General features: G+C 60.1%; 1 protein-coding gene across 1 annotated transcript; it reads left to right on the forward strand.

Annotated features, from left to right (window-relative positions):
• Positions 1-6,415: 6,415 nt before the first annotated feature.
• ST8SIA3 (ST8 alpha-N-acetyl-neuraminide alpha-2,8-sialyltransferase 3) lies at positions 6,416-12,397 on the forward strand. The gene is made up of 4 exons (XM_062629359.1): positions 6,416-6,586; positions 7,975-8,097; positions 10,147-10,704; positions 12,115-12,397. Exons 1-4 carry the CDS (start codon positions 6,417-6,419, stop codon positions 12,395-12,397), a joined length of 1,134 nt encoding a protein of 377 aa, XP_062485343.1. The 5' UTR covers position 6,416.
• Positions 12,398-14,430: the final 2,033 nt, after the last annotated feature.

Genomic DNA, 14,430 nt, shown 5'->3' on the forward strand with positions numbered 1-14,430 from the left:
AAGAGGGGGGGGGAAGGAAAAGAGGGAATATTTGTGTCTCCGGGTGTTTTCCCAGGTAGCGGTTGGAGCACGGAGGCCGAGGGAAGTGGTTGGAAGAGCTCCAGGGAAGCGCTTCGCTTCCATCGGGATGATCCCGGTTCCCTTGAGGCGGCGCTGGGATCTTCTCCTCCCGTCGCTCCCGGCTTCCCGTGGCTTGCTCCAGGTTTAGGACTATGGAAAACTCTTCCTTAAAGCATCCCGCAGCTTTTCCTGGCTGGGAAAACTCCTGGAATTCCGGCGTTGTCTCCATGAGCGAGGCAAAAAAAAGCTCCTTGGAAGACCCCGACTCCATGAGCTTCCATTGCTTTGGCATTCCGGAGCTTCTCCCGTTGCTCCCTCCCTCGTTGGCGTCGGGAAGCGCCTCCCGAGTTCCATAGGGAAGGAAGGAAGCCCGTTGGGAATGCTTTGGCCCCGCCTGGCAGCAAGCTGGATCCCTATAGGAGACTCTTCCCCACATCCCCCTATGCGTGTCTATGGTGTGGGGCCAGATCCGTGTTATCCCCTCCGAGCTGCACCCCCCCCGTATCCATCCAAAAAAGCTGGAATTCCCTGTAGGGAAGCGTGCCCCACGGTAGGTACCCAGTGCCCATCCCGGTGGCATCCGGCCTGGAGCTGCCTTCCCTGTGGTGTTCCCATTGCTTCCAGGCGCATCCCAGTGCCCATCCCGGTGGCATCCGGGCTGGAGCTGCCTTCCCTGTGGTGTTCCCATTGCTTCCAGGCGCATCCCAGTGCCCATCCCGGTGGCATCCGGGCTGGAGCTGCCTTCCCTGTGGTGTTCCCATTGCTTCCAGGCGCATCCCAGTGCCCATCCCGGTGGCATCGGGGCTGGAGCTGCTTCCCCACGCTGTTCCCATTGCTTCCAGGCGCATCCCGGTGCCCATCCCGGTGGCATCCGGGCTGGAGCTGCCTTCCCTGTGGTGTTCCCATTGCTTCCAGGCGCATCCCAGTGCCCATCCCGGTGGCATCCGGGCTGGAGCTGCCTTCCCTGTGGTGTTCCCATTGCTTCCAGGCCCATCCCGGTGCCCATCCCGGTGGCATCCGGGCTGGAGCTGCCTTCCCTGTGGTGTTCCCATTGCTTCCAGGCGCATCCCAGTGCCCATCCCGGTGGCATCCGGCCTGGAGCTGCCTTCCCTGTGGTGTTCCCATTGCTTCCAGGCGCATCCCGGTGCCCATCCCGGTGGCATCGGGGCTGGAGCTGCCTTCCCCACGCTGTTCCCTGTGGTGTTCCCATTGCTTCCAGGCGCATCCCAGTGCCCATCCCGGTGGCATCCGGGCTGGAGCTGCCTTCCCTGTGGTGTTCCCATTGCTTCCAGGCGCATCCCGGTGCCCATCCCGGTGGCATCTGGCCTGGAGCTGCCTTCCCTGTGGTGTTCCCATTGCTTCCAGGCGCATCCCGGTGCCCATCCCGGTGGCATCCGGGCTGGAGCTGCCTTCCCTGTGGTGTTCCCATTGCTTCCAGGCGCATCCCGGTGCCCATCCCGGTGGCATCCGGGCTGGAGCTGCCTTCCCTGTGGTGTTCCCATTGCTTCCAGGCGCATCCCGGTGCCCATCCCGGTGGCATCCGGGCTGGAGCTGCCTTCCCCACGCTGTTCCCATTGCTTCCAGGCACATCCCATTGCCCATCCCGGTGGCATCCGGGCTGGAGCTGCCTTCCCTGTGGTGTTCCCATTGCTTCCAGGCGCATCCCGGTGCCCATCCCGGTGGCATCCGGGCTGGAGCTGCCTTCCCCGTGCTGTTCCCATTGCTTCCAGGCCCATCCCGGTGGCATCCGGGCTGGAGCTGCCTTCCCTGTGGTGTTCCCATTGCTTCCAGGCGCATCCCGGTGCCCATCCCGGTGGCATCCGGCCTGGAGCTGCCTTCCCTGTGGTGTTCCCATTGCTTCCAGGCGCATCCCGGTGCCCATCCCGGTGGCATCCGGGCTGGAGCTGCCTTCCCTGTGGTGTTCCCATTGCTTCCAGGCGCATCCCAGTGCCCATCCCGGTGGCATCCGGCCTGGAGCTGCCTTCCCTGTGGTGTTCCCATTGCTTCCAGGCCCATCCCGGTGGCATCCGGGCTGGAGCTGCCTTCCCTGTGGTGTTCCCATTGCTTCCAGGCGCATCCTGGTGCCCATCCCGGTGGCATCCGGGCTGGAGCTGCCTTCCCTGTGGTGTTCCCATTGCTTCCAGGCGCATCCTGGTGCCCATCCCGGTGGCATCCGGGCTGGAGCTGCCTTCCCTGTGGTGTTCCCATTGCTTCCAGGCGCATCCCAGTGCCCATCCCGGTGGCATCCGGGCTGGAGCTGCCTTCCCTGTGGTGTTCCCATTGCTTCCAGGCGCATCCCGGTGCCCATCCCGGTGGCATCCAGGCTGGAGCTGCCTTCCCTGTGGTGTTCCCATTGCTTCCAGGCGCATCCTGGTGCCCATCCCGGTGGCATCCGGGCTGGAGCTGCCTTCCCTGTGGTGTTCCCATTGCTTCCAGGCGCATCCTGGTGCCCATCCCGGTGGCATCCGGGCTGGAGCTGCCTTCCCTGTGGTGTTCCCATTGCTTCCAGGCGCATCCCGGTGCCCATCCCGGTGGCATCCGGCCTGGAGCTGCCTTCCCTGTGGTGTTCCCATTGCTTCCAGGCCCATCCCGGTGCCCATCCCGGTGGCATCGGGGCTGGAGCTGCCTTCCCTGTGGTGTTCCCATTGCTTCCAGGCGCATCCCGGTGCCCATCCCGGTGGCATCCAGGCTGGAGCTGCCTTCCCTGTGGTGTTCCCATTGCTTCCAGGCGCATCCCGGTGCCCATCCCGGTGGCATCCGGCCTGGAGCTGCCTTCCCTGTGGTGTTCCCATTGCTTCCAGGCGCATCCCGGTGCCCATCCCGGTGGCATCCGGGCTGGAGCTGCCTTCCCTGTGGTGTTCCCATTGCTTCCAGGCGCATCCCAGTGCCCATCCCGGTGGCATCCGGCCTGGAGCTGCCTTCCCCACGCTGTTCCCAGTGCTTCCAGGCGCATCCCGGTGCCCATCCCGGTGGCATCCGGCCTGGAGCTGCCTTCCCTGTGGTGTTCCCATTGCTTCCAGGCGCATCCCGGTGTAAGTGCTCGCTTCCGAGGGCACGGAGGGCGGGAAGCTCCAGGATTTGGGAATGCTCCTCCAGCCCCATCCGCAATTCCTGCCTCTCCGTGCGTGGATCTCGCTGTATTTGGGGGGGGAATAAAGGCTGCATGTGTGGGGCAAACGTTGCCTTCGTGTTATTCCCGCTGGGAAAAGGGGCTGGCACCTCCTCTCTTCCCACTTTTCCAATGGCCACGGCTTCATCCGCCGGGATACAGAGCTGTTTCCCCATCCCGGATCCATGCTCTTCCCGTGGAGCTCGGAAGTCCCTAGGGAAGGCTCTTGGAGGACAGGGACCCCATTCCCACCCCTGGGAATGATGGCTCCCCCCTGCTCCGGAGCCCATAGGGCCAAAAGGGGGGAGCCGGGAAGAGGGGCTTTGGCTCTGGGATGAAGGCTCCGGAGCAGCGGGAATGATCCCGTTGGGCATTGGGGTTAATGGGGGGCATTGGGGTTAATGGGGGGCATTGGGGTTAATGGGGGACATTGGGGTTAATGGGGGGGGATTGGGGCTAATGGGGGGGCATTGGGGCTAATGGAGGGGGCATTGGGGCTAATGGGCGGGCATTGGGGCTAATGGGGGGCATTGGGGCTAATGGGGGGGCACAGTGGGGCTAACAGGGGATGCACTGGGCTTAATGGGGAGGGCATTGGGGCTAATGGGGTGACATTGGAGTTAATGGGGTGCATTGAGGCTAATGGGGGGGCATTGGGGCTAATGGGGGATGCACTGGGCTTAATGGGGGGGGCACTGAGGCTAATGGGGTGCATTGGGCTTAATGGAGGGGCTCAGTGGGGCTAATGGGGGGGGCATTGGGGCTAATGGGGGGTCAATGGGTTAATGGGGAGGGCATTGGGCTTAATGGGGAGGGCATTGGGGTTAATGGGGGGGCACTGGGGATAATGGGGGGGCACTGGGGATAATAGGGGGGCGCAGTGGGGCTAATGGGGGGGCATTGGGGTTAATGGGGAGGGCATTGGGGCTAATGGGGGGCAATGGGGCAAATGGGGGGGGATTAGGGCTAATGGGAGGGCATTGAGGCTAATGGAAGAGCATTGGGGATAATGGGGGGGCACAGTGGGGTAATGGGGGGACATTGGGGCTAATGGGGGGGCATTGGGGCTAATGGGGGGCATTGGGTTTAATGGAGGAGCACACAGGGGCTAATGGGGGGCATAGGGCTTAATGGAGGGGCTCAGTGGGGCTAATGGGGGGGCATTGGGGCTAATGGGAAGGGCACTGGGCTTAATGGAGGGGCACACTGGGGCTAATAGGGGGGCAATGGGCTTAATGGGGGGGCATTGGGGCTAATGGGGGATGCACTGGGCTTAATGGGGAGGGCACTGGGGGTAATGGGGGTACATTGGGGCTAATGGGAGGCATTGGGGTTAATGAGAGGGAACTGGGCTTAATGAGGGGGGCATTGGGGCTAATGGGAAGGGTATTAGGGCTAATGGGGGGGCACTGGGGCTAATGGGGGGTCATTGGGGTTAAGGGGGGGCACTGGGGTTAATGGGGGGGTCAATGGGCTTAATGAGGGGGGCATTGGGGCTAATGGGGGGGCAATGGGCTTGATGGGGGGCATTTGGGCTAATGGGGGGGCATTGGGGCTAATGGAGGGGCTCAGTGGGGCTAATGGGGGGACATTGGGGCTAATGGGGGGCACTGGGCTTAATGGGAAGGGCACTGGGCTTAATGGAGGGGCACACTGGGGCTAATAGGGGGGCAATGGGCTTAATGGGGAGGCATTGGGGCTAATGGGGGGGCACTGGGCTTAATGGAGGGGCACACTGGGGGTAATGGGGGGCATTGGGGTTAATGAGGGGAGCATTGGGCTTAATGGGGAGGGCATTGGGGCTAATGGGGGGGCACTGGGGCTAATGGGGGTGCCCTGGGCTTAATGGGGGGGCATTGGGGCTAATGGGGGGGCATTGGGGTTAATGGGGGGGCACACTGGGGCTAATGGAGGGGTATTGGGCTTAATGGGGGGGGCATTGGGGTTAATGGGGGGCATTGGGGTTAATGGGGGGCATTGGGGCTAATGGGAGGGCATTGGGGCTAATGGAGGGGCACACTGGGGCTAGTGGGGGGCATTGGGGCTAATGGGGGGGCAATGGGCTTAATGAGGAGGGCATTGGGGCTAATGGAGGGGCATTGGGGCTAATGGGGGGCATTGGGGTTAATGGGGGGGCATTGGGGTTAATGGGGGGCATTGGGGCTAATGTAGAGGCATTGGGGCTAATGGGGGGCATTGGGGTTAATGGGGGATGCACTGGGTTTAATGGGGAGGGCACTGGGCTTAATGGAGGAGCACACTGGGGGTAATGGGGGGCATTGGGGCTAATGGGAGGCATTGGGGTTAATGGGAAGGGTATTAGGGCTTAATGGGGCGGCATTGGGGTTAATGAGAGGGAACTGGGCTTAATGAGGGGGGCATTGGGGCTAATGGGAAGGGTATTAGGGCTAATGGGGGGGCATTGGGGCTAATGGGGGGACATTGGGGTTAAGGGGGGGCACTGGGGTTAATGGGGGGGTCAATGGGCTTAATGAGGGGGGCATTGGGGCTAATAGGGGTGCACTGGGCTTGATGGGGGGGCATACTGGGGCTAATGGGGGGGCAATGGGCTTAATGGGGGGGCATTGGGGCCAATGGGGAGGGCATTGGGGCTAATGGGGTGCATTGAGGCTAATGGGGGGGCACTGGGGATAATGGGGGGCACAGTGTGGTAATGAGGGGACATTGGGGCTAATAGGGTGGGCATTGGGGTAATGGGGAGGTCATTGGGGCTAATGGGGGGGCATTGGGGCTAAATGGAGGTCATTGGGACTAATGGGGGGCATTGGGGTTAATGGGGGGGCATTGGGGCCAATGGGAGGGCATTGGGCTTAATGGGAAGGGTATTAGGGCTAATGGGGGGGCATTGGGCTTAATGGGGGGGCATTGGGGCTAATGGGGGGGCATTGGGCTTAATGGGAAGGGTATTAGGGCTAATGGGGGGGGCATTAGGGTTAATGGGGGGGGCATTGGGGCTAATGGGGTGCACTGGGTTTAATGGGGAGCCCATTGGGTTTAACGGGGGCTGGCCCCGGGGGGGGGGCGTCGCAACCTCGTGGCCGTTGCCGGCGCCGTCCCCGCGCCGTTCCCGTTCCTTCCCGGCTGCCATTTCCCCTCCCTCCTTCCTCCTCCTCCTCCTCCTCCTCCTCCTCCTCCCGTCCATTTTCCGCTCGGCTCCCGTTGGAATCGGCTCCCATGTAACGGGGTGGGTGCCGTGTCCGTGCCCCCCCTGTCCCCGGGCCGCAGCATGCGGAGCTGCAGGATGCTGCGCCTCGCCAGCGTGCTGGGGCTCGTCATGCTCAGCATCGCCCTCCTCATCCTCTCGCTGCTCAGCTACGCGGCCCTGCGCAAGGACAGCGCCTTCGGGCCCCCCCGCGCCGCCGGCCCCCGCATGTACATGTTCCAGGCGGGATTCAGGTGAGCAGGAGACCCTTGGATCATCCCCCTCCCCCCCCATCATCACCATCATCATCATCATCATCATCATCACCATCATCATCATCACCATCATCACCATCATCATCATCATCATCATCACCATCATCATCATCATCATCATCATCATCACCATCACCATCACCATCATCATCATCGCCAGCACCACCGTGTGCGGTGTTGGCACCGCGGGGGATAATGGGGGAGCAAGGGGGGGGGGAATCGGTACCAGCCGGCCTGGCTTGGGGCATCCCGGTGCATCCTGACCCTGTCTATCCCAGTGCATCCCATTGCATCCCGCCCCCATCTATCCCAGTGCATCCCAATGTATCCCAATGCATCCCGATGCATCCCGGTGCATCCCAACCCCATCTATCCCAGTGCACCCCAATGCATCCCGGTGCATCCCGATGCATTCCAACCCCATCTATCCCAGTGCATCCCAGTGCATCCCAATGCATCCTGGTGCATCCCGATGCATCCCAACCCCATCTATCCCAGTGCATCCCAATGCATCCCGGTGCATCCTGATGCATTCCAACCCCATCTATCCCAGTGCATCCCGGTGCATCCCGCTGCATCCCAACCCCATCTATCCCAGTGCATCCCAATGCATCCCGGTGCATCCCGCTGCATCCCAATGCATCCCAACCCCATCTATCCCAGTGCATCCCAATGCATCCCGGTGCATCCCAACCCCATCTATCCCAGTGCATCCCAGTGCATCCCAATGCATCCCAATGCATCCTAGAGCATCCCAGTGCATCCCAATGCATCCCAGTGCATCCCAATGCATCCCGGTGCATCCCAATGCATCCCAGTGCATCCCGGTGCATCCCAATGCATCCCAGTGCATCCCGGTGCATCCCAGTGCATCCCAGTGCATCCCAATGCATCCCAATGCATCCTGGTGCATCCCGCCCCCATCTATCCCAGTGCATCCCACTGCCTCCCAATGCATCCCGATGCATCCCGATGCATCCCAACCCCATCTATCCCAGTGCATCCCAGTGCATCCCAATGCATCCCGGTGCCTCCCAACCCCATCTATCCCAGTGCATCCCGCTGCATCCCGCTGCATCCCGCTGCATCCCAACCCCATCTATCCCAGTGCATCCCAATGCATCCCGGTGCATCCCAACCCCATCTATCCCAGTGCATCCCAATGCATCCCGATGCATCCCGATGCATCCCAACCCCATCTATCCCAGTGCATCCCAGTGCATCCCAATGCATCCCAACCCCATCTATCCCAGTGCATCCCAGTGCATCCCGCTGCATCCCGCCCCGCCTCCCCCAGCCTATCCCTGCGCGGGCGCTGTCCGTGGTGCTGAAGGGCCGCTACCGCATCCCTGCTCCCGCTTCCCCAGGTCCCAGTTCGCGCTCAAGTTCCTGGACCCCTCCTTTGTCCCCATCACCCATTCCCTGAGCCAGGAGCTGCAGGAGAAGCCCTCCAAGTGGGTCTTCAACCGGACGGCCTTCGCCCAGCAGAGGTGAGCCCTGCATCCCCCCCTTCCCCCGGGGTCCCCTTCCGTCCTCCCCTTGGGTTCGCCCATCCTAAAAGGCTTTTCCGCGCTGGAGGATGCCTGGAGCCTCAACCGGAGCTGCTGATTCCATCCGTCCATGGGATCCGTGGGCATCCAATGGGATCCCATGGGATCCGTTACCCATCAAACCACCCCCCCCCCCCCCAAAAATGGAGACTGGAATTGTGTCCTCCCAAACGCCTCGGGCCATCCGTGCCGATGGGAATGAGCAGAGGATGTGGCTGGTGGGCCAGAAGGAAGGCTAGCCAATGGGATCTTGGTTGTTGAGGTTGGACCATGCTGGTGGGTCAGAAGGAAGGCTAGCCAATGGGATCTTGGTTGGTCAACTTGGATCATGCTGGTGGGTCAGAAGGAAGGCTAGCCAATGGGATCTTGGTTGGTCAACTTGGACCATGCTGGTGGGCCAGAAGGAAGGCTAGCCAATGGGATCTTGGTTGGTCAACTTGGATCATGCTGGTGGGTCAGAAGGAAGGCTAGCCAATGGGATCTTGGTTGGTCAACTTGGACCATGCTGGTGGGCCAGAAGGAAGGCTAGCCAATGGGATCTTGGTCGTTGGGCTTGGACCATGCTGGTGGGCCAGAAGGAAGGCTAGCCAATGGGATCTTGGTCGGTCAGCTTGGACCATGCTGGTGGGTCGGAAGGAAGGCTAGCCAATGGGATCTTGGTTGGTCAGCTTGGACCATGCTGGTGGGCCAGAAGGAAGGCTAGCCAATGGGATCTTGGTCGTTGAGCTTGGATCATGCTGGTGGGTCAGAAGGAAGGCTAGCCAATGGGATCTTGGTCGGTCAGCTTGGACCATGCTGATGGGCCAGAAGGAAGGCTAGCCAATGGGATCTTGGTCGTTGAGCTTGAACCATGCTGGTGGGTCAGAAGGAAGGCTAGCCAATGGGATCTTGGTTGGTCAACTTGGATCATGCTGGTGGGCCAGAAGGAAGGCTAGCCAATGGGATCTTGGTCGTTGAGCTTGGACCATGCTGGTGGGCCAGAAGGAAGGCTAGCCAATGGGATCTTGGTCGTTGGGCTTGGACCATGCTGGTGGGCCAGAAGGAAGGCTAGCCAATGGGATCTTGGTCGTTGAGCTTGGACCATGCTGGTGGGTCAGAAGGAAGGCTAGCCAATGGGATCTTGGTTGGTCAACTTGGATCATGCTGGTGGGTCAGAAGGAAGGCTAGCCAATGGGATCTTGGTTGTTGAGCTTGGACCATGCTGGTGGGCCAGAAGGAAGGCTAGCCAATGGGATCTTGGTTGCTGAGCCTGGACCATGCTGGTGGGCCAGAAGGAAGGCTAGCCAATAGGATCTTGGTCGTTGAGTTTGAACCATGCTGGTGGGTCAGAAGGAAGGCTAGCCAATGGGATCTTGGTCGTTGGGCTTGGACCATGCTGGTGGGCCAGAAGGAAGGCTAGCCAATGGGATCTTGGTTGGTCAACTTGGATCATGCTGGTGGGCCAGAAGGAAGGCTAGCCAATGGGATCTTGGTCGTTGAGCTTGGACCATGCTGGTGGGTCGGAAGGAAGGCTAGCCAATGGGATCTTGGTTGGTCAACTTGGATCATGCTGGTGGGCCGGAAGGAAGGCTAGCCAATGGGATCTCGGTCGGTCAGCTTGGACCATGCTGGTGGGTCGGAAGGAAGGCTAGCCAATGGGATCTTGGTCGTTGAGCCTGGACCATGCTGGTGGGTCGGAAGGAAGGCTAGCCAATGGGATCTTGGTCGTTGAGCCTGGACCATGCTGGTGGGCCAGAAGGAAGGCTAGCCAATGGGATCTTGGTCGGTCAACTTGGATCATGCTGGTGGGTCAGAAGGAAGGCTAGCCAATGGGACCTTGGTCGTTGAGCCTGGACCATGCTGGTGGGTCAGAAGGAAGGCTAGCCAATGGGATCCTGCTCGTTGAGCTTGGGCCGCGTTTCCCCCTGGATCGATGATGGAGAAAGGGAAGTTCGGGTGGCAAAGGGGTGGGAAGAGGGGAATGAGCTCCCCGTTTGCCTCTCGCTGCAGGCAGGAGATCCTCCAGCACGTGGACGTCATCCAGAACTTCTCGCTGACCAAGAGCCGCGTGCGCATCGGGCAGCTCCTGCACTACGACTACTCGAGCCACAAGTACGTCTTCTCGGTGAGCGCCAACTTCCGCTCGCTGCTTCCCGACGCCTCCCCCGTGCTGGACAAGCACTACAACACCTGCGCCGTGGTGGGGAACGGCGGGATCCTCACCGGGAGCCGCTGCGGCCGCGCCATCGACGCCGCCGACTTCGTCTTCCGCTGCAACTTCGCGCCCACCGAGGCCTTCCAGCGGGACGTGGGCCGGAAGACCAACCTGACCACCTTCAACCCCAGCATCCTGGAGAAGTACTACAACAACCTGCTCACCATCCAGGACCGCAACAACTTCTTCCTGAGCCTCCAGAAGCTCGACGGGGCCATCCTGTGGATCCCGGCTTTCTTCTTCCACACCTCGGCCACCGTCACCCGGACCTTGGTGGACTTCTTTGTGGAGCACCGCGGGCAGCTCAAGGTGCAGCTGGCGTGGCCGGGCAACATCATGCAGCACGTCAACAGGTACGGGCTGGAGGGGTTGGCTTGGCTTGGCTTGGCTTGAACCCCCTTGCTTCCATGGGGAATTGCTTCCGGAAGGCCTTCCCATCGCCGTTGCTGTGGGTTAGTGGTGGGATGAGGAGGGAATGGTTCGATTTGGGCTTTCCCAACCTTTCCCAATGTTTCCCAAACTTTTCCAACCTTTCCCAACCTTTTCCAACCTTTCCCAATATTTCCCAAACTTTTCCAACCTTTCCCAACCTTTTCCAACCTTTCCCAACCGGTTCCAACCTTTTCAAACCCTTTTTCATCCTTTTCCAACCTTTCCCAATCTTTTCTAACCTTTCCCAACCTTTCCCAATCTGTTCCAACCTTTCCCACCTTTCCCAACCTGTTCCAACATTTTCAAACCCTTTTCCATCCTTTTACAACTTTTCCAAACCTTTCCCAATGTGTTCCAACCCTTCCCAACCTTTTCCAACTTGTTCCATCCATTCCCAATCTTTTTCAACCTTTTCCAACCTGTCCCAACCTTTCCCAACCCTTCCCAATCTGTTCCAACCTTTCCCAACTTTTTCCAACCTTCTTTCCCCACCTTTCCCAACCCTTTCCAACCTTTATCCCAACCTTTCCTAACCTTTTCCATCCTTTCCCAACCCTTTCCATCCTTTCCCAACCTGTTCCAACCTTTTCAAACCCTTTTCCATCCTTTCTCAACCTTTTCCATCCTTTCCAACCTTTCACAACCTTTTAAAACCTTTCCCAACCTTTTAAAACCTTTCCCAACCCTTTCCGTCCTTTCCCAACCTTTCCCAACGTGTTCCAACCCTTTCCAACCTGTTCCATCCTTTCCCAACCTTCCCAACCTTTTCCATCCTTTCCCAACCTGTTCCAACCTTTCCCAACCTTTCCCAACCTTTCCCAACCTTCCCAACCTTTTCCAACCTTTCCCAACCCATTCCAACCTTTATCCCAACCTTTCCCAACCTTTCCCAACCTTCCCAACCTTTCCTAACCCATTCCAACCTTTATCCCAACCTTTCCCAACCCTTCCCAACCTGTTCCAACCTGTTCCAACCTGTTCCAACCTGTTCCAACCTTTCCCAACCTTTCCCAACTTTTCCCAACCCTTCCCAACCCTTCCCAACCTTCCCAACCCTTCCCAACCTTTATCCCAACCTTTATCCCAACCTTTCCCAACCTTTCCCAACCTGTTCCAACCTTCCCAACCCTTCCCAACCTTTATCCCAACCTTTCCCAACCCATTCCAACCTTTATCCCAACCTTTCCCAACCCTTCCCAACCTGTTCCAACCTGTTCCAACCTTCCCAACCTTTCCCAACCCATCCCACCCTTTATCCCAACCTTTATCCCAACCTTTCCCCCCCGTTTCCCCCCCCCCATTCCTGACGGCGCTCTTCCCTTGGGCCGCAGGTACTGGCGGAACAAGCACCTCTCCCCCAAGCGGCTCAGCACGGGCATCCTCGTCTACACGCTGGCCTCGGCCCTCTGCGACCGCATCCACCTCTACGGCTTCTGGCCCTTCGCCCTGGACCCCAGCAGCCGCCAGGAGCTGCCCTACCACTACTACGACAAGAAGGGCACCAAGTTCACCACCAAGTGGCAGGAATCCCACCAGCTCCCGGCGGAATTCCAGCTCCTCGTCCGCATGCACGGGGACGGACTGGCCCGCCTCACCTTGGCCCCCTGCGCCTGAGGCGGCGGCGGCGGCGATGCCTTCCTTCCCCGTTGGATCCCAGCCTCAAGGCCTTTTCCCCGTGCTTTTCCTCCCTCCTGCCTTCCCGTTATCCCTGCTTTGCCCGAGGGCTTGGGAAGCCGCGCGATTCCGGCCGCTCCGGGATGAAGCCGGTGGCGCTTCCGTTGAGTTGGAGGCTTGAAGGCGCTTCTCCTCTCTCAGCATTCCGTACTCGGCTGCCCCTTGCCTCCGTCAGAGCCGGGAATGCTCCCTTTGGCCCCTCATCCTTCATCCCCCGTTCCCGAAGGCGCCGGGTTGGAAGAGCTCCCGACGCGGTTCGGACCGCGGGGAGGTGTTCCTTATCCCTCTTGGAAGAGCCCAGGCGAGGCTGGCCCTTCTTCCTTCCCATCCACGGGAGCCATGGAATGGGTCGGAAGGGATCATGGACCGCGTTGCTCCAAGCCCCATCCTTGGACGCTGCCGGGGATGGGACATTCCCAGCTTCCTCGGGCAGCCACTTCCAGTGCCTCTGCCCCCTCTTTGTAAGGAATTCCTGCCGGAGACCACCCCCTGGTGCAAGCTGATCCCATTCCCTTGCCCCCATCCCTCCATGTCCCTGATGAAGACCCGTCGCCAGCCTCGCTTTAGGGCCTGGAAGCCGCCCGGAGGCTTCCATGGGGGATTCCCTCCTCGCTATTCCAAGCATTCCGGCTCTCCGTGCTCGCTGTCCCTCGCGCCTCTCGTCTCCCCGCCTGGTCATGCCGTGCCGGTGCCGCTGCCGTCCGCGTCCTTGTTGCTCTTCCCACCTCTTCGGGGTGGCCGCACCGCGGGCTTCCCAACGCTTCGGGATGAAGGAGCCAGCATCCCAAAGCCCTACAGGCCCCTTGGGATGCTCGGAGCGTGGCCAAGGGGTTGATCCCAATGGAACCCTGGAGGAAGCCGCCTCGCACCGCTTGGGTTTGTTCCAACCGGGAATGGAGACCTGGGCGAGGAGGGAAGGGCTGGCAGCGGAATCCTGCGGCTGGAATGCCTTCCCGTGGACTTCTCCACCTCTAAGGTGGGCTGAGGCCCACGGTGAAGGCAGAAGGTGGAGGCCGGGTGGGATGCTGGGAAGCTGCCATGGGATGAGGCAGGCATCATCCCGTCTTCGCCTCACAGGGAAGAGCATCCCAAAGCCTCCTCCCCGGCCCCCTTCGGGCACTTTCAAGCCATTCCCGGTTGCCCTGCCCCTACATTCCCGTTGGCCACGGGTGTTCCCAGGAAGCTGGTGATATCCCGCTCGCTTCCAGCCTGGGGAACACCGGGAACACCGTCGGCCTAGAGTCCTGTGGCTCAGGACAAGCGGCGCCGCTGGTTCCACTCTTCCTTCCCCTCTCTTTGGCCCTGCCGCTCTCCCCAGCCCAATTCCCGATGGATCCATTCCCGTCCCAACTGAATGTCCAGACAAGCTCAAGGAATGTCGACCTATCGATGCTTCTAAGTCTGGATCAGCTCCCATGGAAGGAGCTGGTGGGATGCAGACCCCTTTGGGTACCATCCTTTGGGTACCATCCTTTGGGCAGCATCCGTTGGGCAGCATCCTTTAGGTACCATCCTTTGGGCAGCATCCTTTGGGTGCCACCCTTTGGGCAGCATCCTTTGAGTACCATCCTTTGGATACCACCCTTTGGGCAGCATCCTTTGGGTACCATCCTTTGGGCAGCATCCTTTGGGTGCCATCCTTTGGGCAGCATCCTTTGGGTACCACCCTTTGGGTACCATCCTTTGGGCAGCATCCTTTGGGTACCACCCTTTGGGTACCACCCTTTGGGCAGCATCCTTTGGGTACCATCCTTTGGGCAGCATCCTTTGGGTACCACCCTTTGGGCAGCATCCTTTGGGTACCACCCTTTGGGTGCCATCCTTTGGGTACCACCCTTTGGGCAGCATCCTTTGGGTACCACTCTTTGGGTACCACCCTTTGGGTGCCACCCTTTGGGCAGCATCCTTTGGGTACCATCCTTTGGGCAGCATCCTTTGGGTGCCACCCTTTGGGCAGCTTCCTTTGGGTACCA

Source organism: Pezoporus occidentalis, unplaced genomic scaffold (genome assembly GCF_034315485.1).
Source record: "Pezoporus occidentalis ecotype Australia unplaced genomic scaffold, CSIRO_AGI_Poc_V1 ctg330, whole genome shotgun sequence".
In the NCBI taxonomy this organism is placed as follows: Eukaryota; Metazoa; Chordata; class Aves; order Psittaciformes; family Psittacidae; genus Pezoporus; species Pezoporus occidentalis.